The 24,905-nt window shown below is 32.7% G+C and overlaps 2 protein-coding genes across 2 annotated transcripts in view; both read right to left on the bottom strand.

The window, feature by feature from the left end:
• LOC127155037 (probable phospholipid-transporting ATPase IIA) overlaps window positions 1–15,547 on the bottom strand; it is a 75,488-nt gene extending 59,941 nt beyond the window's left edge. Inside the window, exons 1-6 of the mRNA XM_051096986.1 lie at window positions 15,404–15,547; window positions 12,615–12,759; window positions 9,852–9,965; window positions 9,658–9,766; window positions 4,112–4,170; window positions 1,135–1,186 (exon numbers count right to left, since the gene is read on the bottom strand). Of these exons, the coding sequence (XP_050952943.1) occupies window positions 1,135–1,186; window positions 4,112–4,170; window positions 9,658–9,766; window positions 9,852–9,965; window positions 12,615–12,759; window positions 15,404–15,471 (547 nt within the window). The 5' untranslated portion in view covers window positions 15,472–15,547. The remainder of the gene's footprint in view (window positions 1–1,134; window positions 1,187–4,111; window positions 4,171–9,657; window positions 9,767–9,851; window positions 9,966–12,614; window positions 12,760–15,403) is intronic.
• A 2,734-nt stretch (window positions 15,548–18,281) lies between these two features.
• On the bottom strand, window positions 18,282–24,546 carry sall4 (spalt-like transcription factor 4). Its single transcript, XM_051096985.1, has 4 exons — window positions 24,385–24,546; window positions 19,882–22,353; window positions 19,501–19,805; window positions 18,282–19,412 (listed from the first exon to the last, which is right to left on the bottom strand). The coding sequence occupies exons 1-4, from the start codon at window positions 24,449–24,451 to the stop codon at window positions 18,990–18,992; spliced, it is 3,267 nt and encodes a 1,088-aa protein (XP_050952942.1). The 5' UTR covers window positions 24,452–24,546; the 3' UTR covers window positions 18,282–18,989.
• Between the last annotated feature and the right edge of the window lie 359 nt (window positions 24,547–24,905).

Raw genomic sequence — 24,905 nt, 5'->3', positions numbered from 1 at the left:
TTTCCCCCAAAACTAAAAATAACAATGAAATTGAGTTTTAGAAATAATAACTATTATTAATAATAACTATTTTTACTATATAAATATATAACGCAATATAAAAATAAATATACAATAATACATGCATATAATAAAAAAACTGTTATGTAATAAATATGGGGCCTTTTTTACTATATAAATATAAATCAATATATATATATATATAATACAAATAATATAAATATAAAAATATGTTCTGTCCAAAAAGTTTCTTTGTGATTGTTTTTAATAGTCTTTTTTATTTATTTTTTTTTATTCTAAGCTGAAATATTTATATGGTAAATATTTATATTTACAATACAAATATAATCAAATGTAAAAATAAATATATACAAATATTACATACGCATAATAAAAATAAAAATACAAATTTATGTTCTGTCTATAAAGTTAAAGTAAAATAAAGTAAAAATAAAGATGAAACTAAATTTTAGAAACTGGTAAGTAATGACTATGTGTTTTTTTACTATATAAATATACAACAATATAAAAAATAAATTATATAAATATAAATATGTTCTGTCTGTAAATCTAAAACAATATAAAATTGTACAATGTAAAATTGTAAATATGTACAAATAATACCAATTTTACTGTATTATTATTTGTATAATAATACAAATAATGTATAGAAATAATACATACAATTAATATAATTAGAAATATAAACAAATATAAATACATGTTCTATCCATAAAGTTTGTTTGTTTGTTTGTTTGTTTGTTGTCTAAAAAAAAAGCCAAAACTACATTTTTGGAACCCGTAAGCAATAACTATTGGGCCAATATATTTATCAATATAAAAAAAATGTTTACAAATAAATATAAATATATATGCTAAATATATGTTTTAAACAAGCATGTGCAAGACACTGGAAACTGGCACGTCTGGTCACAATAATCTAAAGCAGTCAGTGTTCAAGAGAATTTCAGAAATCACAACGCATGCCATCTTTCTGGGCAATTTCAGCGCAGCTCATTAAATGTCCGAGGTTTAGTCTAATCCCTCCATCTACATGCAGTTGCCCTCGCGGCCATGTCATTTCCCCTGCGCTTTTGTTTGGGAAATTTGGATGAATGACCGACAGATGTTTACCATTTCTTTCAGAGGTCCTTAGGAAGATCATGTCAGCAGGAACACGCTGATTCTATAAAGGGAGAGATAGGGAGTGGAGGAGAAGAAAGAGAGAAAAAAAAACAAGGTAAAAGATAAAAAGTAAAGACACACACTCAGGCATGTCGTCAGCAGCAGTCACCTTGGTTTAGTTGTACGAGTTCAGTTTGGCTTTAATCTACTCAATTACTAGTATTGGGCCGGTTTTAAGAGTACGGCCCGCAGCAAATCACTGGGTGGTGCCCCGTGGCAGCTCTGACCGCCCGTTCCACCCGGCCTGACCCTCGCTTCACTCCCAGCTCTGTTTATAGTTATTAGAAGATGAATTCACCACGCTATTAAACTCGGCAGATGTTTCAAAACATCGGACGTGACTTCGCTATCTCAAACGCGGGCTACGCTTTTAATCAATTAAGCTTTTACTATACGTAACCCATAACCCACATGCAAACGCTAAATATTAAACCCAATTGGATTTTCCACAGATTAGGGTTAGAAGATCAAACATATTACACTGGAGGTGAAACACAACGCTTGCCACAAACCAACAGCTAGCTGCTCAGATAATTGCTTTACTATGTCAGAAGAATTCAAATACTTCAAAAAATTATAGTGAATTTTTGCATTACGTTCATGACAATTACACACATTTGTCCCCCAATTTTCAATACCATGGTGCAAAAACTGTAATTTTTTTTTTAAGTTATTATATTTAAGTATTTTTTAATGTAATATAGAAAATGTAAAAAAATATTGTTTATATTTTAATAAATGTGATATAGTAAACAAAATAATGTATTAAAAGTAACAGTAACCTAATTAGAGTAATTTGCATTCAAATAAATTACAAATAAATCAAATCAAATCAAATCCAGATGCCATGAGATGTTATTGAGACTTAATGTTGCAGAAAATAATGCCATAATGCATTTACTTTATTCAAAAACTATTACAATAAAATGATGTAATCACATAACAAAATAACAAAACCTGACATTTCAATCCAAATATCAAAAAAGAAATTATATATTTGAAGAAAATTTATTTTTGCATTATGTTCATGACAATTAAGCACATTTATCCCCCAATTTTCAATACCATAATACAAAAACTTTTTTTTAAATTATGTTGAAGTAAAAAAAATAATGTTTTTTAAAATATATTGTTTATATTATATAAATGTGATACAGTAAACAAAATACTGTATTAAAAGAAACAGTAAGTACAATAAAATTATGTAATCATATAATGCAATACGATAACAAAACCTGACCCACCAAATTTCACCTCAGATATCAAAAAAGAATTTTTGTTCATGACAATTAAGGACATTTACCCCAAATTTTTAATACCATAATGCAAAAAAACTGTAGGATTTTTTTTTAATTTTTAAAAAGTCATTATATTGAAGTATCTTATGTAATATAGAACGAAAGTGAAGTCTTTTATATATATTGTTTATATATTATATAAATGTAATACAGTAAACAAAATACTGTATTAAAAGAAACAGTAACGTAACTAAAGTAATATGTATATATTTAATAAAAAAAATTCCAGATGCTATGAGATGTTTATAAGAAATGAATGCTGGCAAAAAATAATGCCATAGTACATTTTCTTTATTCAAAACATGCAAAAACTAGTATAATACAATTATGTAATTTAATTTATATAATATAATAAAATAACAAAACCTGACATTTCACCCCAAATAGCAAACAGAAATTACATTTAAAGAAAACGAATTTTTATGTTACGTTCATGACAGTCAGGCACATTTTCCACAAAATTTTCAATAATAATAATAATAATAATAATAATAATAATAATAATAATAATAATAATAATGTATAAACTGTAAGCTTCATAAATATAAATATATAATATATTATATTATAATTTTGATAGAAATTGACATAAAAAAAAAATATATATATATATATATATATATAAAATGTAAGATTCTAAATGTTATGAGAAAAAAGTAAATTTGGTGGAGAAAATAAAAAAATAGAGAATTTGGTGGATGTTTTTTTTTTAAATACATTACATTAATGTAATATAGTAAACAAAATATTGTATTAAAAACAACAAGAACCCAATTAGAATAATATGAATAACAAAACAAATTGTAGATGCAAAGAGACGTTAACGAGAATTTGATGAGGAAAACAAAAAAAATGCTACAATGCATTTTCTTTATGCAAAACATGCAAAAAGTACTTTTTTTTTTTTTTTAATTTGGGGTGAAAAGAATGTGATCTGGACATACTGTCATTAGATTCACACATGAGGCTGACAAACAATAAAGGTTTTTTTACAGTGCTTTTTTAACAAAACCAGATTGAGTGCAGCATGTGTGAGCTGTCTTTCTGTGTAAAATCAACATTTTTAAGAAAATTAGCCTGGTGGGTAATTGGAGACTGCGGACACGTCTCAAATTTCATGTTCTCAGACTTCGCAGGGGGAAACCAACAGCGCAATTCCCTTACAATAGGCTTCAGTCCGCACGGCAAAAAGGCAACAGTTGAACAAAAGGCAACACTAAATACCGGAGTGGAATTAGGCAGGATTACTAATAACCAACCAGCGGCCTCGGGTCACATGCTTCAGTCATTCAAAATGATTGACAGCTCTTTTCAGCATTAAATGCTCATAGACCTGAATGATCCACTGGTTACTTTAATAAACAAATAAATACAATATAAATATTTTATTTTTACCAGATGAAAATGTAGTGAGGCTAAAACACATTTTTGATTTGAAAATGCACATTCAAGCACTACTTTCATTTTACATCTACATATAAAGCTTGTTATGTCTTACCGCCCCACACAGGGGTCAAATTGCCCTAATCTCAGGGGAAGGTAAACAGCTAAAGCATTGAGAGGTATGAGATGCCATTTGTCAGAAGATCTCAATTCCTAACAATGAGCGAGCTGATTAGCAAACCAACCTTTTCAACAATGATAAGATCTCCAACTTGGATGCCACTACTTTTCACCTTCACGGTTCCTGCGGAGAGAGATAAAGAGAAAATCAGACTGATGCATTTCAAAAAAACATGTGAAAAGCGTAGCTGATGCATACAATGAGCACTTTAAACATTTAAAACAATACTGAGCCATTTATAAGCAGTCTGTCTGAAAAAGCAATGCCTAAAATCTGAAAATTGATTTAGAGTTCCCACAATTTTTAGAGCAATTTCTAGCTAGTTGCGTATTTGAGAGCAATGTAAAACAGTAATAAAAACATTATTTGTAGATGATTCATTCAACAGTCATTCAAAAACCGAGGTGCATCAGCTCAGATCAATATAAAACTTGCGCTAAAAGACAGAAAACAAGTTGGCAAAAGTATTGAATACAAGATTTGATTACACCATAGCTTAAGAAATTTATAATTTTTTGTCATTTTTGACTAGAAACACTGTAAGTGTAACAAGGTTGGAAAGGAAAAAAATAAAAAATAAATCACAGAAATCTACTAAAAAGTGCAAAAATCTGAAAAAGCAATATATTATTATTTATTATTATTATTACATGTATAATATATATATTATATTATATATTATAATATATAATATTATATTAATCATATTAATCATATATATATATATATATATATATATAATAAAAAAAAAAATATAATAAAAAAAAAAGATTATTTGTAGATAATTTTGACAATATTCACTCAAAAAGTGAAGTATGTATGCTCAGATGAATGAGGCCTACAATCAGTCAGTTACAAAAACAAATACAAAACCTGTGCTAAATCATATAAAACATGTTCACAAAAAGATTGAATTTAAGATTTGATTTTAATTTAGCTTAATAAGAAAATAAGAAATTTTTTATAGGAAATTTTTGTCATTTTTGACCAGAAACCACCATAAGTGTAACAAGGTTGGGGGAAAAAAAAAAAAAAAAAAAAAAAAAACACAAAAAGGTACAAAAATTTGAAAAAGCAGTGTCTAAAATGTAAATATATTTTATTGATTTAAGTCTCCACAATTTTAGAGCAATTTGTAGCCAGTTGCATACTTCAGAGTAAAGTAAAAAAGTAAAAAAAAAAAAAAAAAAAAACAGTTATAAAAATAAATACAAAGCCTGTGCTAAATGAAAGAAAACAAGTTGACAAAGATTGACGTCCATATTTGTTAATAATTTAGCTCAATGTGCAATTTCTAAACATTTTCACAAAACACAAATCACAAAAATGTGCAAAAATGTGAAAAAGCAATGCCTAAAGTCTAAAAATCAATTGAATGCGTTCCTACAATTATTAGAGCACTTTCTAGCCAGTTGCATATTTCAGAACAAAAAAAAAAGCAAACATTTTGGCAATATTAACTTGAAAACTGAAGTACGACGCTCAAATCAATGAGGCCTATGATCAATCAGTTACAAAAACAAATAAAAAACCTGTGCAAACAGGTTGACAAAAGTAATGAATGCAAGATTTGATCATAATATAGCTTATTAGGAAATCTGACCAGAAACACCACAAGTGTAACAAGGCTAGGAGGAGAAAAAATAAATAAAAAATTCACAAAATTCTAAAAAAGCAATGATTTATAGTTCCCACAACTTTTACAGAAATTTCTAGCCAGTTGCATATTTCAGAGAAAAAAAAACAAATTAAAACAATTTACTCGTAGATAATTTTACCAATATTCACTAAAAATTGAACTATGCATGATCAGACCAATGAGGCCTAAAATCAATGAGTTACAAAACCAAATAAAAAACCTGTGCTAAATAAAACAAGTTAACAAAAGTATTAAATACAAGATTTATAAAATCTTGGAAATTTATAAGCAATTTCTTGTAGGCCGGTTATTTTTGACCAAAAAAGTGTACGTTCGGAAAAAAAAATAAAAAACAAAAAATAAAAAACAAAAATCTGAAAAAGCAAAGCCTAAAATCTAAAAATCAACTGATTTAGAGATCCCACATTTTTTGTAGAGCAATTTCTAGCCAAATACATATTTCAAAGCTCATAATTTAAAAAGAAATTCCCTGATATTTCCATGATTTCCATGATTTTGAGAATTCTGTTCAGTCGTTTTACATTGTACATTAGAAACGTTTTAAAATTCCCTCAATAAACTAGGAATCAATGTAGTATAAAAAAAGGCATCTGTTCAATTATCAGAGGTTTCACCAGTGGACCCAAATCTGCATATTTCATGATAAAACCTCCAGTGAAGATTCACTTATTTAAGCCTTCTTTAAGTCCCCATTCAGATTTGTCAAAAGCTCTGAGTGCATATGAGATTTCCATTTGTTTTCGGACAATACCCTCCTATGCGGCTTTACAAGAGAGTGCTGTGAGAACGATCTCTCATTCCATTGAAAATGCACAGCTAAAATTGTTTGGAAAAGGTCAGAGACCTTTAACCCCTGTGGAGACCTTTACCAATGCATATGTAAGACATTAGCACATATGTATATGCGCATTCTTTTTAGAATAAAAGCACACTTTTATTGCACTTAGGTCTTTATTGTTGCAGATTTGTTTTGTACAAATAAACATTTAAACCAGGGTTGGTTATATTGGGCTTTGATCAACTACTCCTCCAATTAAATCTATATTTTATCCGTATCACCTACTTTCTTTTTCAAGAAACTACAGTGTTTCCCTACAGGTTGGTCATTTGGTATCGCCCCGTTAAATTTCCAACTTCCAGAAAGCAGGAAAAACTGTGTTCTGCTCCGGAAGGTGTGACCTGCGACCATAAATCCCACACCCACCTTTAATGGTGTGAGTCTATTAAAAAAACGAGTTGAGGGCCAGTTTAAATATGATGAACTTTGATGTTTTTCATGCCTGTTGGTCTGGGCCAGGCAATCACAAGCCCTCCCAGGTAGCCAGCAAATGCCACAGCTCCGCTCTATGAGCCTTATATGGAGGCCGTTACTGCCGAGCGCGTATACGCCGGCTTTATGAGAGAAGAGAGCCTGCCAGATCAAAGCAAGGCATGTGATGGAAACGACAGGAGGTTCTCTTCAGTTTTTATTGTCAGATGCTTTTCATCCCCCGGTATATGATACAATTTACATCCCTACCTCAAATTAAAGACAAACAGCAGTTTGCTTTATGGCTGATGCATCTGCATACTTTAGCAAACCTCATATGAATATAAAAGGCAGCAAAGAATTGTTGCTGTTTTTTTTTTTTTTTTTTTTTTTTTTCTATTTTATGCAAATTTTAATGACACAGCAATTACTTGTGCTGTACTTCATGTGGTGTTCTTGTCAATTTTGTGTTGTGCTATATTACCACCAAATATAATTTTTTTTCTTTCAGTTAGTAAAGGTTTTGTATTTTCTTTTAGAACTGATTAATTGAATCAGGAAAAAAAAAAAAAAAAAAAAAAAAAAGGATTATTTGTAGATAATTTTAGCAATATTTACTCAAAAACTGAGAAGGTGCATAAGCTCACATCAATGAGGCCTACGATCAACCAATTTGAAAAAGAAAGTTTATAAGTTTATAAAAAGATTGAATCCAAGATTTAATAATAATGCAGAAAACAATAAACTTATAATCAAGTACTTGTAGGCTGGTCATTTTTGACCAGATATACCGCAAGTATATCAAAAATGATCAAAAAGATAAATAAATAATTAAATAATTAATTAAAATAATAATAATTAAAAATCTAATTAATTACTAATTAAATAATTAAAAAAAAAAATAAAATAAAGTAAAAAAAAAAAGTCACAAAAATAACCTTTAAAAAAAAAAAAAAAAAAATTTTGGGGGAAGTAAAAACTGTCAGCAAAGTTAATAAGTTTTTATCTGAAAATAAAATTAAAAAAAAAAAAAAAAAACTACGAAAATTAAATAAATTGCTTTAAAAAATAAAATAAATAAAATAAAATAAAATAAAATGATTTTTAACTAATTGCAATTCTGAAAGTGAGCAAAGTTTTATAATTCCATTTAGAACAAACATGTAAAGCTATATCTTTGGCAAAAAATAAAATGAAAAAAAAAAAAAAATAAAACTCAACAAAAATAACAAATCTATATCTTGAACAAAATGCACACTACTAGATACAAAACACTGACATGTATGTAAACAATGTTAAAAATTATTGCATGTACAATAAAAAATAAATGTTAAAAAAAACCTAACCAAAAGTCTTAAAAGAAAAAAGAAAACAAAAGAAAAAGAAAAAGTGGAAGCTTTTTTTTTGGGGGGGGGGGGTATAACCCCAGTCATCAAAGCCAATAGGTTTTAGTCTGAAAATAAAATTCTAAATTCACACACAAAAATGCAATAAATTGCATAAAAATAAATAAAATAAAATAAAATAAAATAAAATAAAATAAAATAAAATAAAATAAAATAAAATAAAAGATATTTTACTAACTGGGGAATTTCTTGAAGTGACCAAATGTTTTATAGTTCCATTTACAACACACGTAATGTGTAAAACACTGATATATATACGAGAATGACATTCAATGAAAAAAGTATTGCATTTACAACAAACAAATAAACGAACAAACAAACAAACAAACAAACTAAAACCTAACCAAACATCTTAAAAAGGAAAAAAATTGTCCCAAATTGCTTTAAAAAAATAAAATAAAATAAAATAAATTAATTAAATTAAATTAAATTAAATTAAATTAAATTAAATTAAATAATAAATTTTGGAAAAATTCTGAAAGTGAGCAAATGATTAATGATTAATCTCATCCAAAATAAAAGTTTTTGTGTACATAATATATGTGTGTGTGCTGTGTATACTTATTATGTAAATATAAATACACACACGCATATACATATTTAAGAAAAATGTATAAATATATTTATATATAATATAAATTATGTGAATATAAATATGCATGTAAATATTTTCAAACTATGTACAGTATGTGTGTCTTTATATATACATAATATACACACACACATTAACAAAAACTTCTATTTTGGATGCGATTAATCGTTTGACCGCACTAATATCTATGGCAAAAATCAAACCAAATAATACAAATCTATATCTTGAATTGAATGCACACTGATAGACTTTCACAAAAACACTGATGTGTATGAGAACAACTTGAAAAAGTATTGCATCTACAATCTACCTCAATCTGGGCTTTGATTGCTCGCTGCAAACATTTGCAACACACATTTATTGCCTACATTACAAATCCATGTGCACTGAATCAAACCTAAAAACCATTTAGGTCTACAACAAACAACAATAAAAACTGATTGCTAATTACAAGGCATTTACATAACAAATCATTGCATTGGAATCAACATTCAAATCTACGGCAAACAATAGAACGCGAACATTAAAAATATACAAAAACAGCAAATAACTCTCCAGCTGATTGCTCGCTTCGCAACATTTACAACACACATTTCACTAACAAATCAAGGCATAAGAAATCAGCTTCATACAATAAATCTACAAAAACTAAAAAGTTAAACAAACTTTCAGCAATGCTTTATAAGTGTAAACAATGGCTCACCTCTTGTGGAGAGTTTACTGTAGATCTGTGAATTGACCTCTTTGTCACGTAGGAAACATCGCATCTCCTCGACGGCTTCTCTCACGATCGTAATAATCAAAACGAACCCCTTATCAAAAGTAAAGCAAAAATGCATTAAATATGAACATTAATAATAGGGCTATTTATTATAACAAAACTGTGGTTGGACTCACCAGAGGAACCCAGTATGTGTATAAAGCTCCTAATCTGAGCTCATTCACAAACTGTGAGCAGGCCAGCAGCAGAAAGTACAGGTTGAAGAAGTATTTGAACTGGTTAAACAACACCTGTAAACAAAAACACATGATGATGAGTGAAATGACAGAAACACATTTTTAAGTTCAAACCAGATGTGACATTATTTTATATCTCATAGTTTAAACAAAACTTGGTAAAAAATAATTATACTATGATATATACCATGGAATTGAATATTCATACACACAAAAAGAAGTCTTTTATGCTCACCAAGGCTGCATTTATTTAATCAAAAATACAGTAAAAACAGTAATATTGTGAAATATTATTACAATTCAAAATAATTGTTTTCCGTTTTAATATATTTTAAAATACAATTTATTCCTGTGTTGCAAAGCTGAATTTTTCACATAATTACTCAAGTCCTCTGTGTCACATGATCCTTCAGAAATCATTCTAATATGCTGATTAGTTGCTTGCCATTTCTTATTATTATCAATGTTGAAAACATCTGTGATGCTTAATATTATATTAAAACTGTAATACATTTTTTCATTGTTCCTTAATGAATACAAAATTAAATATTTTTGTCAACTTGTTTTCTTTTAGTTAGCAATGGTTTTGTATTTCTTTTTAGAACTTTAGAACTGACTGAGCAAAGAAAGCATTATTTGTAGATCATTTTGGTAATATTTACTCAAAAACTGAGGTGCATAAACTCAGATCAATGAGGCCTACAATCAGCTAGTTATAATAAAAAAATAATAAAAAACATTTGCTAAATGAAAGAAAATAAGTTTACAAGAAGATTGAATGCAAGATTTAATAATAATACAGGCAACAAAAGATTTATCAGTTATTTGCAGATCAGTCATTTTATCAAAAACAAAAACAAACAAACAAAAAAACATTTTTGGGGAAGTATAACCTGTGTCAGCAAAGTATAAAATAAAATAAAAAAAAATAAAATATAATATCTTTAAGTAACAAATAACTTAAAAAAAACTAAAAATAAAAAATATCTAAAAAAAAATGTTGGGGGGGGGGAAAAAGGAAATATATTTTTGGGAAGTATAACCTGTGTTAGCAAAGTCAATAAGTTTTAGTCCTAAAACATAAAATACAAAATTCACACTACAAAAATACAATATATATTGCTTAAAAAAATGTAAAAAAAATAAAATAATTAATAAATAATTTAAACAATTCTGAAAGTGAACAAATGTTTTATATCTTATATCTCTGTGTAAAGTTATATCTATGGAAAAAATCTAACCAAAAAATACTACTCTATATTTTTTTTTGTGAAAGTCTAGTAGTGTGAGAACAATGTTAAAAAGTATTGCATCTACAACAAAAAATAAATGTTAAAAAAGAGAAAAAAAAAAAAAAAAAAAACCAGAAAGAAAATAATACAGCCAACAATAAATTTGTAGTTTATTTGTTTGTTTTGCTTGTAGTTATATTGTTGTTTATATATGTTTTATATATATATATACCTGTGTCAGCAAAGTCGATAAGACTTGGTCCAAAATAAAATTTGGAATTAACACTACAAAAATAAAATAAATTGCATTAAATATGTAAAAAAAATATTAAATTAATGAATTAATTAAAAAATAAAAATACAAATCTTTAACCATTTGCAAAAATTCTGAAACTGAGCAAACGCTTTTTGAACAGTGAACAGTATTTACATAAAATAAAAAAATCTTTTAGATTAAAAAAAAAACGTAAATAAATAAATATGTATATGTATATATGTATATATATGTATATATATGTATATATATTATATAAATCTCTTTACTGTCACTTTTGACAAATTTAATGTGTCGTTACTGCATAAACGTGTTGTTTTCTACAAAAGAACACAAAAAAAAAATAAAAAATTACTGACCCCTGTATTGTATATCATATTTCTATATCGTGCTTCAAAAAAATCACGCTACCATAGTACATATTAATAAAACAATTTCAAATTAAATTCAACATATTTCCATCAACTATGAAACACATATTGGCTCACGTAGCAACCATCGTTCAGCAAAAATTGTATTTGTTTTGACGATGCCAAACAGAGCTTAAAGTATTTACATTAAACCACGTCGCTGTTTGCTTTTCGCTATATGCCAGAGTTCTTGGTACTCATTTACAAAACTTTCAGAATTGAACTCCGATTATCATTTGTCCTTCAAATCATTCAAAATAAGCAGAAGGCATTTGCAATGCAAAAATATTTTTTTCCATACAGCAATCCGGTCAAGGTTGTTTTTAAAGTGGCACTCGGCATGGCATGGGAAAACGAGATTTGTATTTCTGCAGTGAAAAGCAAGTGGCGCTTGTGCAAAATTCGCCGCTAGGCTGAGTTGCTAAGCTGTTCTGGGTGGTTGCCAAGGCATTGCTACACTGATGCGAAGGCGTTCTGTGGTTGCTAGGGAGTTCGAAATTTAAATTGAATTTAAACTGAACTCAGAAAGTGTCTAAAATCACACCTCTGATCACAAAAGCAACATGCTTTGAAAAGCCTCAGAATTTTTTTAATTCGTAATATACTTAAACTTTGGAGTTTTTCTGAAGAAAAATCAGGAAAAAAAACCTACAATATCAACCGAAATGTTTCAAACAGGTCATGGGTGACTCTGTTAACCACCAGAGCAATTAAGGAACATGTTTAGCAACACTGACCATTGCTCAACATTGACTCTGGCTCTTTTTGAACGTTCACGGTCACTCACCCCTGGCAGGAAGGTGAAGAAATTGTATTTCTGGTTGTTTATGACATTTCTTGGGTATCTCTGCTCTCTCTTTTCTGGATGGCCCAACCACACGGTCCGAGGACGAAAATCTCCCCCTCCGCAGCATCTGGACCACGGGCAGCACCTGAGTATACAACATCCATTATGAGCATTACACGTTGGCTTGATTCACAAAGCGCTTCAATTAATACAGAAATGTGAAGCAAGTACTTCTTTACACAAAGAAAATTCACATCCACATACTGGAATTCCACTGCAACCACAGAAATATTTTTATGCAAGCAACAAAACCGTGTCAGTAAATATTAGCTTTCACCATCCACCTCTTACCAACACCTTCATCAAACAACTTCTTATCAGCAACTATATATATTGGGTATTGTACTTCCGTATATGTGAAGCATAACTGAATGACAAACGCTTGTAGGAAACAAAAATAAACTGACATGAATTGAATTTTTTTTTTTAAATATTCTTTAAAAATGGAGTACATGAGCTATATCTGTCTTGAAAATTTCAAAATCAGGATTACAGTTTTACATTTAACAGACATGTTGTGCTCATTTATATCATTTTTAATAATGTTAAACAAATCTACCCTATTACTTTCATTAAAAAAAAAAAAAAAAGTAAAGGGACTTAGTTATTTAGTTACTCATGTATGCATTAAATACTGTATAGACTGTGGTACAATTCTATTTAAAAAAATAATTGATTACATTAGAATTTAACATCTAATGATAAAATGTATATTTTTAATGTAACCTTCTACCTTTAAATACTTTGGACAGTTTAAGAAAAATAATATAAAACTGCATATATTAATTTGAAAGATTTTAAAGAGTTTAAAGAGTTTAATGTCTTTCATGCAGTTTTCATGTTTTTTAGTTTACTTTTTGTAATTTTATTACAGTTACATACCATGTAATTGTATTAAATACTGTATAGAACATAGATATACAATTCTATATAAAACAATAGTGGATATAACATTAAACATTAACTTTGGCCAGTTCAAGAATAATTTATGCAATTTTATATTATTTATTTCAAAGAGCAGTTTCATGTCTTTTACGCAGTTTTCATGTTTTTTAGTTCTTTTTTTTTTGTAATTTATTTACAGTTATGCATCATGTAATTGCATTAAACTCTGAGTATAGAACAATTTTATATAAAACAATAATTGATATAACATCAAAATTTAATGTCTAATGTTAAAATGAATGTTTTTTTAATGTAACCTTCAACCTTTAAATCCTTTGGTCAGTTCAAGAATAATTTAAGTAATTTTATATTATTTATTTTGAAATAATTAAAAGAGTAGTTCAATGGCTTTTACACAGTTTTCATGTGTTTTAGGGTTTTTCTTGTAATTTATTTGTTACGTATCATGTAATTGCATTAAATACTGTATAAACTGTAGAACAATTCAATATAAAACAATAACTGATATAACATCAAAATTTAACATCTAATGTTAAAATGTATGGTTTTAATGTAACCTTGTCCCTTTAAATACTTCGGTCAGTCCAAGAATAATTTATGCAATTTTATATTATTTATTTGAAAGAGCAGTTTCATGTTTTTCATGCAGTTTTCATGTTTTTTAGTTGTTTTTTATTATTAGTTACGTATCATGTAATTGCATTAAATACTGTATAGAATATAGAACAATTCTATATAAACCAATAATTGATTTAACTTCAAAATGTAATATCTAATGCTAAAATGGTATTACTTTTAATGTAACCTTCAACCTTTAAATCATTCGGTCACTTTAAGAATAAATTATGCAATTTTATATTATTTATTTGAAAGATTTAAAAGAGCAGTCTCATGTTTTTCATGTTTTTTTTTTTTTTTGTAATGTAATTACAGTCACGTATCATGTAATCGCATTAAATACTGCATAGACTAAATAACAATAATTGATATAACATCAAAATTGAACATCTAATGTTAAAATATATAGTTTTAATGTAACCTTGTCTCTTTAAACACTTTAGTTCAAGAATAATTAATGCAATTTTCTATTATGTATTCAAAAGAATTAAAAGTGCAGTTTCATGTCATGTTTTTTAGGGTTTTGTGTGTGTGTGTGTGTGTGTAATATACATGTGCAATGTATTTGCATAGCACTCCTAGGCATTTAAAAGAATGCTATGGTGCTACCGTGGTACATGCATGGCACTTTTTTGCTTAGTGAAAGCATAACAAAGCTTAGCTGATAGAAGCTATGTAATTTTTAATGTAAACTGTGGTTGTTTTATTTGTAAGTGCTTATAAATAGCTGAGAATTTTCTTGCTATCAAAGCATTATCAGGGTGCCAAGTGTCGCCCACCCTCAAAAAAGGCCTTAAATGCATTAAACCGACAATATATGGTCAAAAAGAGCCTAAAAGACCGCATAGGGAGAAAGATTTCTCCTTATTTCTTGAAATACTGTGACACATCCTTGTCAACAATTCACCTGTGTCCCGGAACAAGGATGTACACTTGTTTCTCCTCACACGTTACATACAACAATATCAAGACTCTTACACGACATCTTCATAGCGAATATTTAATGATATATTAAATATAATTAGAGGAAACTGAGGTAATCAGTTTGACGTCGCGATATAATGTCGTTATAAACAGAATTTTGCGGGTTAAGGCTTGCTGGGTCGTTAGCCTCCATGCTATCCGCCGTATATCATCCATAAACAAGCCTCCATTTTCCAGCCGGCGCGTTTTTGTTGTCATTTATCGTCGTTTCGTATTCTTACCCGTCTCTTCGTTTGTTGTCATGTCGTTTTTTGTGTCGGACGGGCTGCAGCGGAATGTTGTCCGTCATTGTTGTCCGCAGTGGAGCAACAGTCGCCCCGTACGCTGGGCGGAGGCTGATGGGTAGGGCTGCGCGTTCAGCATGATGGGACACAACCGGTCAGCACGCTGGGATGTGTGTTTCGGCTATTTACAGGCATTGTTCTCAATGTTTATTATTATGCATTATTATATTTAAGTTAGAATTACTTCACAATGGATATAAGATTGTGTTCAGTGACATAGTAAATATTTTCTAGTTTCACCAAACTAGTTGTATCCGGTTTTTATCTTATGTAGGCATTATACAGACACTACCAGTCAAAAGTTTTTGAACAGTAAGATTTTTTGTTTTTTTTTTAAAAGTCTCTTTTGCTCACCAAGCCTGCATTTGATTTGATCCAAAGTACAGCAAAAACAGTACAATTTTAAAATATTTTTATTTTTTAAAATAACTGTTTTCCATTGGAATATATTGTAAGATAAAATTTATTCCTGTAATTTCAAAGCTGATTTTTCAGCATCATTACTCCAGTCTTTAGTGTCACACGATCCTTCAGAAATCATTGTATAATATGCTGCTCAAGAATTTTATTTTTTTTTTTTTATCATTATTATTATCAATATTTAAAGTAGTTGAGTACATTTTTCAGGATTCTTTGATGAATAGAAGGATCCAAAAAAATTTATTTGAAATAAAAAGCTTTTGTAACATTATACAGTATACCTTTCAAAAGCTTGGAGTCAGTTACTTATTTAATCATTTTTATTTGTTTATTTATGCTGTTTTTCTGAACATTCTATTCATCAAAGAAACCTGAAAAAAAAATCTGGAACATGTTAGAATGATTTCTGAAGGATCATGTGACTGGAGTAATGATGCTAAAATTTCAGCTTTGAAATCACAGAAATATTAAAATATATTAAAATAAAACAGTCATTTCAAATAGTAAAAATATTTCATATTTTTACTGTTTTTGCTGTACTTTGAATCAAATAAAAGCAGGCTTGGTGAGCGAAAGAGGCTTCATGAAAAATCTTACGGTTCAAAAACTTTTGACAGGTAGTGTATACTTTTTTTAACTTGTGACAAACATTAGACAACTGTATGCGTTCTGACCACATTAACATTTAAAGTAAAATATCCAGAAACCAATCCAATACTATGGTATTCTTGTAAATAACTAAAAAAACAAACAAACAAGACATTTACCATCAGTTCCACTGTATTTCTGAATGCATTATCTAAATGGTACATGTTTTTCAGTACCCTTGTATAAATAGCCATATAAAGTCACAATACATTTTGTAGGGAAATAGCACTTTAATCATTCAGTAACATGGTATGAAAAGTTTGTGGTTTTATGTATATTTAATACCTTTTTTTCTTATTAGACCAACTTAAAATAAAATCAGACGCCTTTAAATGACATCGATTAATTTTGCCTTCATTGCAAACAAATAACTTAGTCATGTTTTCTGCTTAGAAAACATAATGATAATAAAAAGCATTTTCCCAGTGCATTATAATCAGTTTAGACAAGCGTCCCTCGTGCTCGATTATTCACCTCAGTGTCTTCACGTCTCATCTGTAACAGTAATGACGGCATGTTGATTTAGACACAGAACAAAGTTTTGGAAAAGTCATCCTTGGTTTTATTCTCAAAATATCAGAACGGAAAGGGAACAAACAAAAAGCAAACATTTACAAAAAGTCTACACTGTAAACAAGCCTAAAACAGACTCAACATTTGAACAATCATACAGACACGACCCCATTTAACCAAGATCTGACACCACCTTTTTTTTTTTTTTGTACATCTAGAAAAAAGGCACAACTTGGTAAATGCATATTAGAAAGAGAATGTACAGGAGGAGTCTGCCTATTCTGAACAAGTGTTGTGCAAAGTGTCTGGCGATACATTCATTATATTACAGAAATCAGCAGGTTACGGGGCACAAATGCGACCATAACTCCAAACACAATGCAAAAAAAAAAAAAAAAAAAAAAAAAAAAAAAAAAAAAAAAAAAATTCTAAATGAGGTAGAAATTTGACCAGCGTAAAGTCTTTACGGTTTAGATACTCTGCGTGCATACACACAAGTTCATTCCTTTAACTCAAGAATGCATGGCTACGATTTCAAGAAGAAAAAAAAACAAAAAAAAAAAAAAAAAAAAAACAACATTTCCCCACAACAACACACATTTTTGCGTAGCAAACCATGACTTTTTCCCAGAATAAGAATGACTGATATTTTGGGACAAGTTATGCATGCCTGCTTAGCTCACAAGTATAAAATGCATGGTAAATGGCAAATTTACAGAAGTCTAAAACTCAGTGGGTCCTAAAACGGCAGCAAGCAAGCAAATGATCTGTAAATGACGGGCCCAAGAAACAAATGTCCATAGAATAAACAGCATAAGCCTGGTTTATATCTTCAGATCTTAGCAGAATGAGGAAAAATAAAGTGCAAGGAATGATTAGGCATTTCAGTATTATACCGGCCTTTTGACCTCCTATTAAAAGGTCTCGAATGAAAGCGACTCTAATATTTGATAAAGATCACTGAAAGCAAAAAATGACTTTTAAATCACTTTCAAAAAAGGAATAATTAATGACATCTTAAAGAGAAGTAGTTAAATGCAAAAATATAGCATATTGTGGTCTAAATAAAAAAAAAAAAAAAAAAAAAAAAAAAAAAAGAAAAGAAAAAAGAAAGGCCTTTATTACAATCCTGTGGTGTTTTGTAAGGGTGAGGGGAGAAAAAAAATAAATTAATAAAATAAAATAAAAACAAAAAAAAACAAAAAACAAAGGAGAGAGAGAGAAAAGCACTCCAAGACAGGCACTTAGCTAAATCATTTTTGGTATTAAGCGCAAATAGAAACTATATCAGGTCAAAAACTTTTAATAACTTAGTGAAATCCAGTTTCAAAATAAACCTATAACTACTCATCATGTCCATCGATGAAACCGTAATCGTCAGTAGATTGTGTGGAATGGTCAATTTATCTAGGCACATATTCCACAAACACCTATGCATGTTATTTGTGACTAGTGAACTTTAATGGAACACAACGAACAACAGGACCATGAGTAGCCAAGCAGAGATGAACAAGGTGTTAACTGTTAAAACATTGAGATCTCGTGTCCTGAGGGTCATAGAGCTCACAAAAAGAGTGTCCTATCACTAATGAGACTGCTCTGGAATAAAGCTATTTCAAGTAAGACTTACATTCAACTTCTAGAAACAAAACTGACAAAATACCCGCATATATTAGAGAGAGAAAGAAAAGGAAAAACTACAGTAGTTAGATCAGATTCAACTAGAAGTAAATCGATAGCATGTAGGGGAAGGCATGGCCCATTTTAGGGTGCAGGCTCATTTAACAAGGGTTTGTAAATTTGCAACTTCTTAAAAGCAATTGATTGTACCAACTAAAGACTTAATAAATAGCTCAGTTCCTGACATTTCAGCAGGCTCATAAGCCAATCAGCACAAGGCAGACCGTTGATTGGGAATGTCTATCTGTAGTCCTTTTACTTACTAATTCACTTTACCCTCCTCCATAAAATGTGGAAACTTTGCTATGCTGTCAGAGCCGTTCTTTTCCATTTCTGCAATTGTGCCAGGGATGCCCATCTGAGAGGTCTCCATCTTGGTTATTCCCCCAGTAGAGCCTACTAAAGGACCTCCAGCGAGGCTTCCTGGGAGAGGGATGCCGCCATTTTGGATGACCGAAATCTCATTGGTCTTCATAGTCAGCCCGTTCGTGAAGGCAGCGGCGTACTGGTTCCACATCGACGGATCGAAATTAATCGGTGGGGGAATCAAATCCTTTGGGGGCGGCAGCATGTCTGGATTCATCTTGGGCTCAGTGCCCATGGCCATCAAAGCCATTGGGTTATCCAACGATAGTCGTTGGCCTCGCCTTGCTGTGTTATTCCACATGTGGGTCCCAACATGCACCTGTAAAACAGGAAACGATTCGATAAGACTTATTGCGAGATACACAAGATTTTTGACTTAAAGTTTGAAGTCGAAAAGACATCTTTACCTTAAGGTTTCCCTTTGTTGTGAAAGCCCTGCCACAGATCGTGCAAGCGAATGGCTTCTCGCCCGTGTGTGTACGTTCGTGGATCTGCAGAGCACTTGCAGATGAGAAGTTCTTCCCACAGGCATTGCAGAGATGTTGCTTGGTGGAGCGACGAGGAGCACTAGAAGTTGCAGGAGGAGTGGCAGCTCCTTGGGGCAGTTGAGAGCTGTAGAGGCCATGGGCACCCATGGGAGTCTCAGGAGGAATCTGCATCTCCAGTTTGACCAGACTTGGAGGCACCCTCATGAATGATAACTGACTAGAACCTATGAGAGAAGAACAAAACTTATAGGCAAAGCATCAAGAGGAAATGTTAAGAGTATTGAAAGTAACAAAACGTACCAAATTCGCCACTGGGGAAGGACAAGCCTGGCTCCTCTTTGATGGGCTTCGGAGTAAAACTTGATGTCAAGTCCAGTGCTCCACTGTTTTCGCTAAAATCTTGAGGCGCGTCAGAGTCTGGTCTGGATTTAAGTCCATCATCTGGGTTTGTGGATTCTGGTGATTTTGATTGTCCATTACTCAAGGGACCATCGATAGGGGATGAAGAGTGAAAAGACACAGAGTCTGAAACAGCCGGACTGCGTCCGTTCTTGTAATCCATTTCTCCAGACCCCAAAGGAGAATCTTTGAGCCCGCTATCGCTCTCAGAAGCAGTGCTGCTTTGTCGTTGCAGGTTCAGTGCAGAGGTGAGGCTCTTCATGTGGTTCTCCAGGGCAGCAATGCCTGTAAACATAGATGGTGGACCTTGGAAAGCCTGATCTTCCTTGGCAGCAGGCTGGAACTCTGTAGAGTTGTTCAGCTTGTCCTGATTGTCCAAATCCAAGTCTTGCTCTTCCATGCTCTCTTCATGCCCAGTGGAGTCGATGTTCTTGTCCTCAGTCATGCTAGCATCCAGTGCTTCAGGACTCTCAAATTGATTCTCTGGCAGAGGGGTGTTGGGAATCTGGCCGCCCATATGCATACGAATATGCTGCTGGAGGACGACTGCATTGGTGAACTTCTTATGACAAATCGGGCATGAGTGTTGCATCTTAAGAGGAGTGTTGGCCCTGTGAACGCCATAGTGAGCTTTGAGGTTGCCCTTGGTGGAGAAAGCCCTGCCACAGATTTTGCATTTGTACGGTCGCTCACCGGTGTGTGTGCGGTAATGCATTTTGAGGGAACTTTGGCAGCTCAGCACTCTATGGCAAATAACACATTCATTGGGGTCGTTGGTCTTCTTTTCCAAGCCATCCACCATCTGCTGAAGCTTTGCAGTACCAGAGCCATTTTCACCAGGTAGACCGTTGCCGTTTATGTGGTGCAATCCAGCCAGAGCCTCAGAGGAATCTTTGCTCTGATCCAGTCCTGTCATCTCCTGACCGAACATGCCGGAAGAAATAGATGCACCGTCGCTGCCAGATGAAGAAGGCCTCTGGGAGTAGAGGTCCCCACCTACCGGAACATCATACGAGGGCTTGAATCCTTGGAGCACTGGCGGATGGAGACCTGTCGAGGGAAGCCCCAGCACTGGTTTCGTGTCAGCAAAACCGTTCTCCTCCATAGGCAGAGACATCCCGTAGGGGATGCCGTTGTTTGTCGGCATGTTGTCCAGGTGTTCCGGCACGGGATGAGGATTCATCTTAATGTGTGGGTATTTTTCTTTGTGCCTCTGGAAATGCACTTTGAGGTTTCCTTTGGTTGTGAAACGGTTTCCACAGATGTTACACTTATAGGGCCTTTCGCCAGTGTGTGAGCGCAAGTGGATTTGGAGAGCGCTGTCATTTCCAAACGTCTTCCCGCAGAACTTGCATTTGTGCTTGAACATATGTTCACCAGAGACATTTTTGGGCTCCGACATGGCAGGGATTTTACTTTTTGCCTTTTTAGAAGAATCCATGCTTGCTGCAAGGGTATTAAAGGGACTTTGTAATCCCATAACCCCTGGAGACTGAGGAAGCAGCGCTGGAAGCCGGCTAGCTAAATCGGGGAGTCCTTTCAAGTCTGCTTTTAAGGGTACCGAGCCCAAACCTCCAGCGAGGGATGTGGGAATGGTGGTGGATTGAGGTAGCTTGGCTTGTTTTAAGGCTTCCAAGGATAAGTTCTGGGAACCGGTCCGTTTGCCAATGAGGGCGGCTGCCGCCGAAAGCTGCTGCGATAGATGCGCACCCAGTGCTTTCAGCGGATCCACAGCGGCACCCAACGCGGAGTGGAAACTCTGAGGTGTCATCATGGCCACTTGGATGCGTATCTGCTCAGTTAGCTGAATCTGCTGCAATTGTTGCTGCTGGAGGCTGACCAGCTGTTCCAGGATCATGGGGATTGCGATAAGGGCGTCTTGGTGGGGTTGCGGGGGTGGAGACTTCTGACTGGACGAACTGGATGAGTGTTGGGTTACAGCAACTTTAGTAGCAGCCATGGACTCAAGAGTCACATTAGAGTCTTGCAATTTGGAAGATACCATGTACCCCATGTCTGAACTACCAGACACATCTTGATCATGATTTGAGGGGTCCTCCTGGTTCAGCATGAGCTCTCCTTCCATCTCCTCAGACTCTGCACTCTTTGAAAGCGAATGACTGCTAGACTGATCACCATGATCACCGAGGAAATCACCCGGAGAATGCTGGGAGAACTCAGGGGGCACTTCACTCCCGTCACCATCTTTCATAATCACGACCTGCTGACTCTTAGTGCAATTTCTCTCGTGTTCAAGAAACTCTGCCTCATCGAAGAACTCGGCGCAACATTTGTCGCAAACCCTCGTCTCCTCTGATCGTCGTCTCTTAGCCTCGTTGCCATCCTCCTCACCTTGACCGTTGTGCAAGATCCCTGCAGCAAAGAAACAAAATTCAACAAATGACTTAGTATTCGAGACTAAAGGATAATGTGTTGTAAATAGGGAACAAATATGATGCCATCAGAACTCGCTTTTGAAAAGACAAAGCATAATAAAGTCACAGAGGTGGTCTAATTTTACTTGGCACTTATTTATATTCTGAAATCATGTATTATGTGGCATATTTGGAGATTAGTTGGCACAGAACAGATGTTTAACATAGAAAACGCACATGGTGTATAAACTTAAGCTGCTTTTATAAGCAGCCACATACAGTCTTCAATTATGCAGTCCCACCAGATGAGGGCAGCATTTACAGTACATAAAACCCACATCTTACTAAAAAAGGAGTTCTCTCCACAAAAACAAATTAAATTTGCATAGCAAAAATGACATCTTCCTTCAACTGTTCTTGTATTCCTCTACAATAAAAAGAAAATTACATGGCTCATAAAACAGCATATGCTTAACTGCTGTTCATTTAACATATGAATGCTGTTAGGCAGTCTAACGATGAATTAAAAATGCTGCTAACAGTGTGAAGAAGCCAGTTGGTCAATCTAATTGCAGAAAATGCAAAGCAAATCAAATTAAGCCACAGCACCATTAGGAAGGCCCTTTTAACAGGCCTTTTGTTAAATGCAAATTTCATCATCTCTTATGAATGGGAAAGACCACCTGTTAGCATTCTGACAGTGAAACTGGACGTGTTAATTGTTCACTAGACAACTTGAATAGTAAAGAAAACAAGCTGCATTGTTCTCCGAGCTAGCAGACAAGCAAACAGCACCTCCATTTGAGACAAAGCAAACAAGAGTAATTTAGTTTAAAAAAAGAAAGAAAAAAAAAAAAACTCTGAAAAGAGTAGTACACTTGATTACAGGTTACATTTCTAAAAAAAAGGCAGTGGAGATGCAACCAAAACCTAAAAGGATTTAATTAGAACAAACAAAAAGTGCCAGAAATTAATCTTGTTTCAACCATGTGTTTAGGGTTAGACAACTGGACGGATACATTGTAACCCCTCCGCGTTATTCGGCGCGCCACAAGAGGGCGTTTGATCAATGCACAAGGGATACAATGTATCTTTACTGATACCTTCACAGTGTTACACACTGATTGTACCTCAACTAAGAGGAAATTCCACATGCAGTGTTTTAGAACACAACTGAGTTGAATTAAAATCAACTTCTGATAAACAAACCCAATCCCCGGTCCATATATATAATCAAACACATTTGTACCATCTTTACGAATAACCCTAGTTAGATACTAGTCATGTAGTTTACATTTACACCCCCATTACACACAACTTCATTTCCATCCCCCATCCACATCTCCATATGCGAGCAAAAGAAACTGTGGGGGATTTATTGCTTTGTGGTCAAGCTTGTTCGCGACTCACATTTCATGCCGACCTGTTGAGCACCTTTGTTTAACAGTGGTCAGTGATACCAGTACGCCACATCAAATATTAACACACAAGCATAGTCTGGAATATAACTTACGTGTACATTTATCAGCAAGTGATACAATGTATCGAAACAAAAACGCATAAGGACTTAAATAAATGTTACAAATTGAATGCGTAACTTACATCCTTTCTCTCATTCTCAAAAAACAACTTTATTATAATTTTTAATTAAGGTAAAAACGTGAAGAAAACAAACAGTCGACAAGTCGACTTGTGTAAAAACGTAAAAAACATCCGACTTCCTAAACATTAGATTAGCTAGACAATTGAGTAACAAACTAAACAAAAATGAATCACACTAACGTTACAGTGTTTCTTCAAACTCATGTTAAGTTGTCGCGTCAAAGTTTCACCGCATTTGTAACAAATTTGACGCATAAAACAACTTTTCGCTTAATCCAGCGATTTATAAAACCGTATCACCTCAATATCAAGTTTGGTAATCCCATTGACGCCTAATTTCATAAACCAGTTATCAAATGAAACATACAGTAAACGAGTACAAAATTATAAACAAAGTTCCCATTAGTTTCTGTCGCCACAAACTTACCATTTTCTGTCGAAGCGGGCTCGTCTGAATTGATATGCTGTGGTTTGGATTGCTTGCGCCGCGACATGGTAACCTACAACCATCAGGGGCGAATAGTAAGACTATTTAGTCCCTCTCCTTTAGAAATTCTCCAGGTTGGGGGAAATTAGCCCCTCGAGTAGAAATGCGCATGTCAAAGTAATTATTATTATCAATAATGCATTGCGATTTATCATGCTCTTCTGACAGCTGATTGGCTCCGGTCCAAAGTGCTCGCGCATTATTCAAATGAGGCTTCATTGATGAGAAATGCAGAGTCGAGAGAAAGGGGGAGGAGATGTGAAAGAGAGAGAGAGAGAGAGAGGGAGGGAGGGAAGAGTGATGCTGAGAGAAAGAAAGAGAGAGAGAGAGAGGGAGGGAAGCAAACGCGCAGGCAGGGAGAAAAACTAATTATTTTAGAACATTATTTTATAAATATGAATATATTAATATTGATATCTGAGTGATATGATATTTTTATTTGACATTTTATATGGGCATTT

Source organism: Labeo rohita, chromosome 23 (genome assembly GCF_022985175.1).
Source record: "Labeo rohita strain BAU-BD-2019 chromosome 23, IGBB_LRoh.1.0, whole genome shotgun sequence".
NCBI lineage: Eukaryota > Metazoa > Chordata > Actinopteri > Cypriniformes > Cyprinidae > Labeo > Labeo rohita.
The sequence above is the reverse complement of the archived record's forward strand: the minus strand, read 5'-3'. Positions and strand labels throughout refer to the sequence as shown.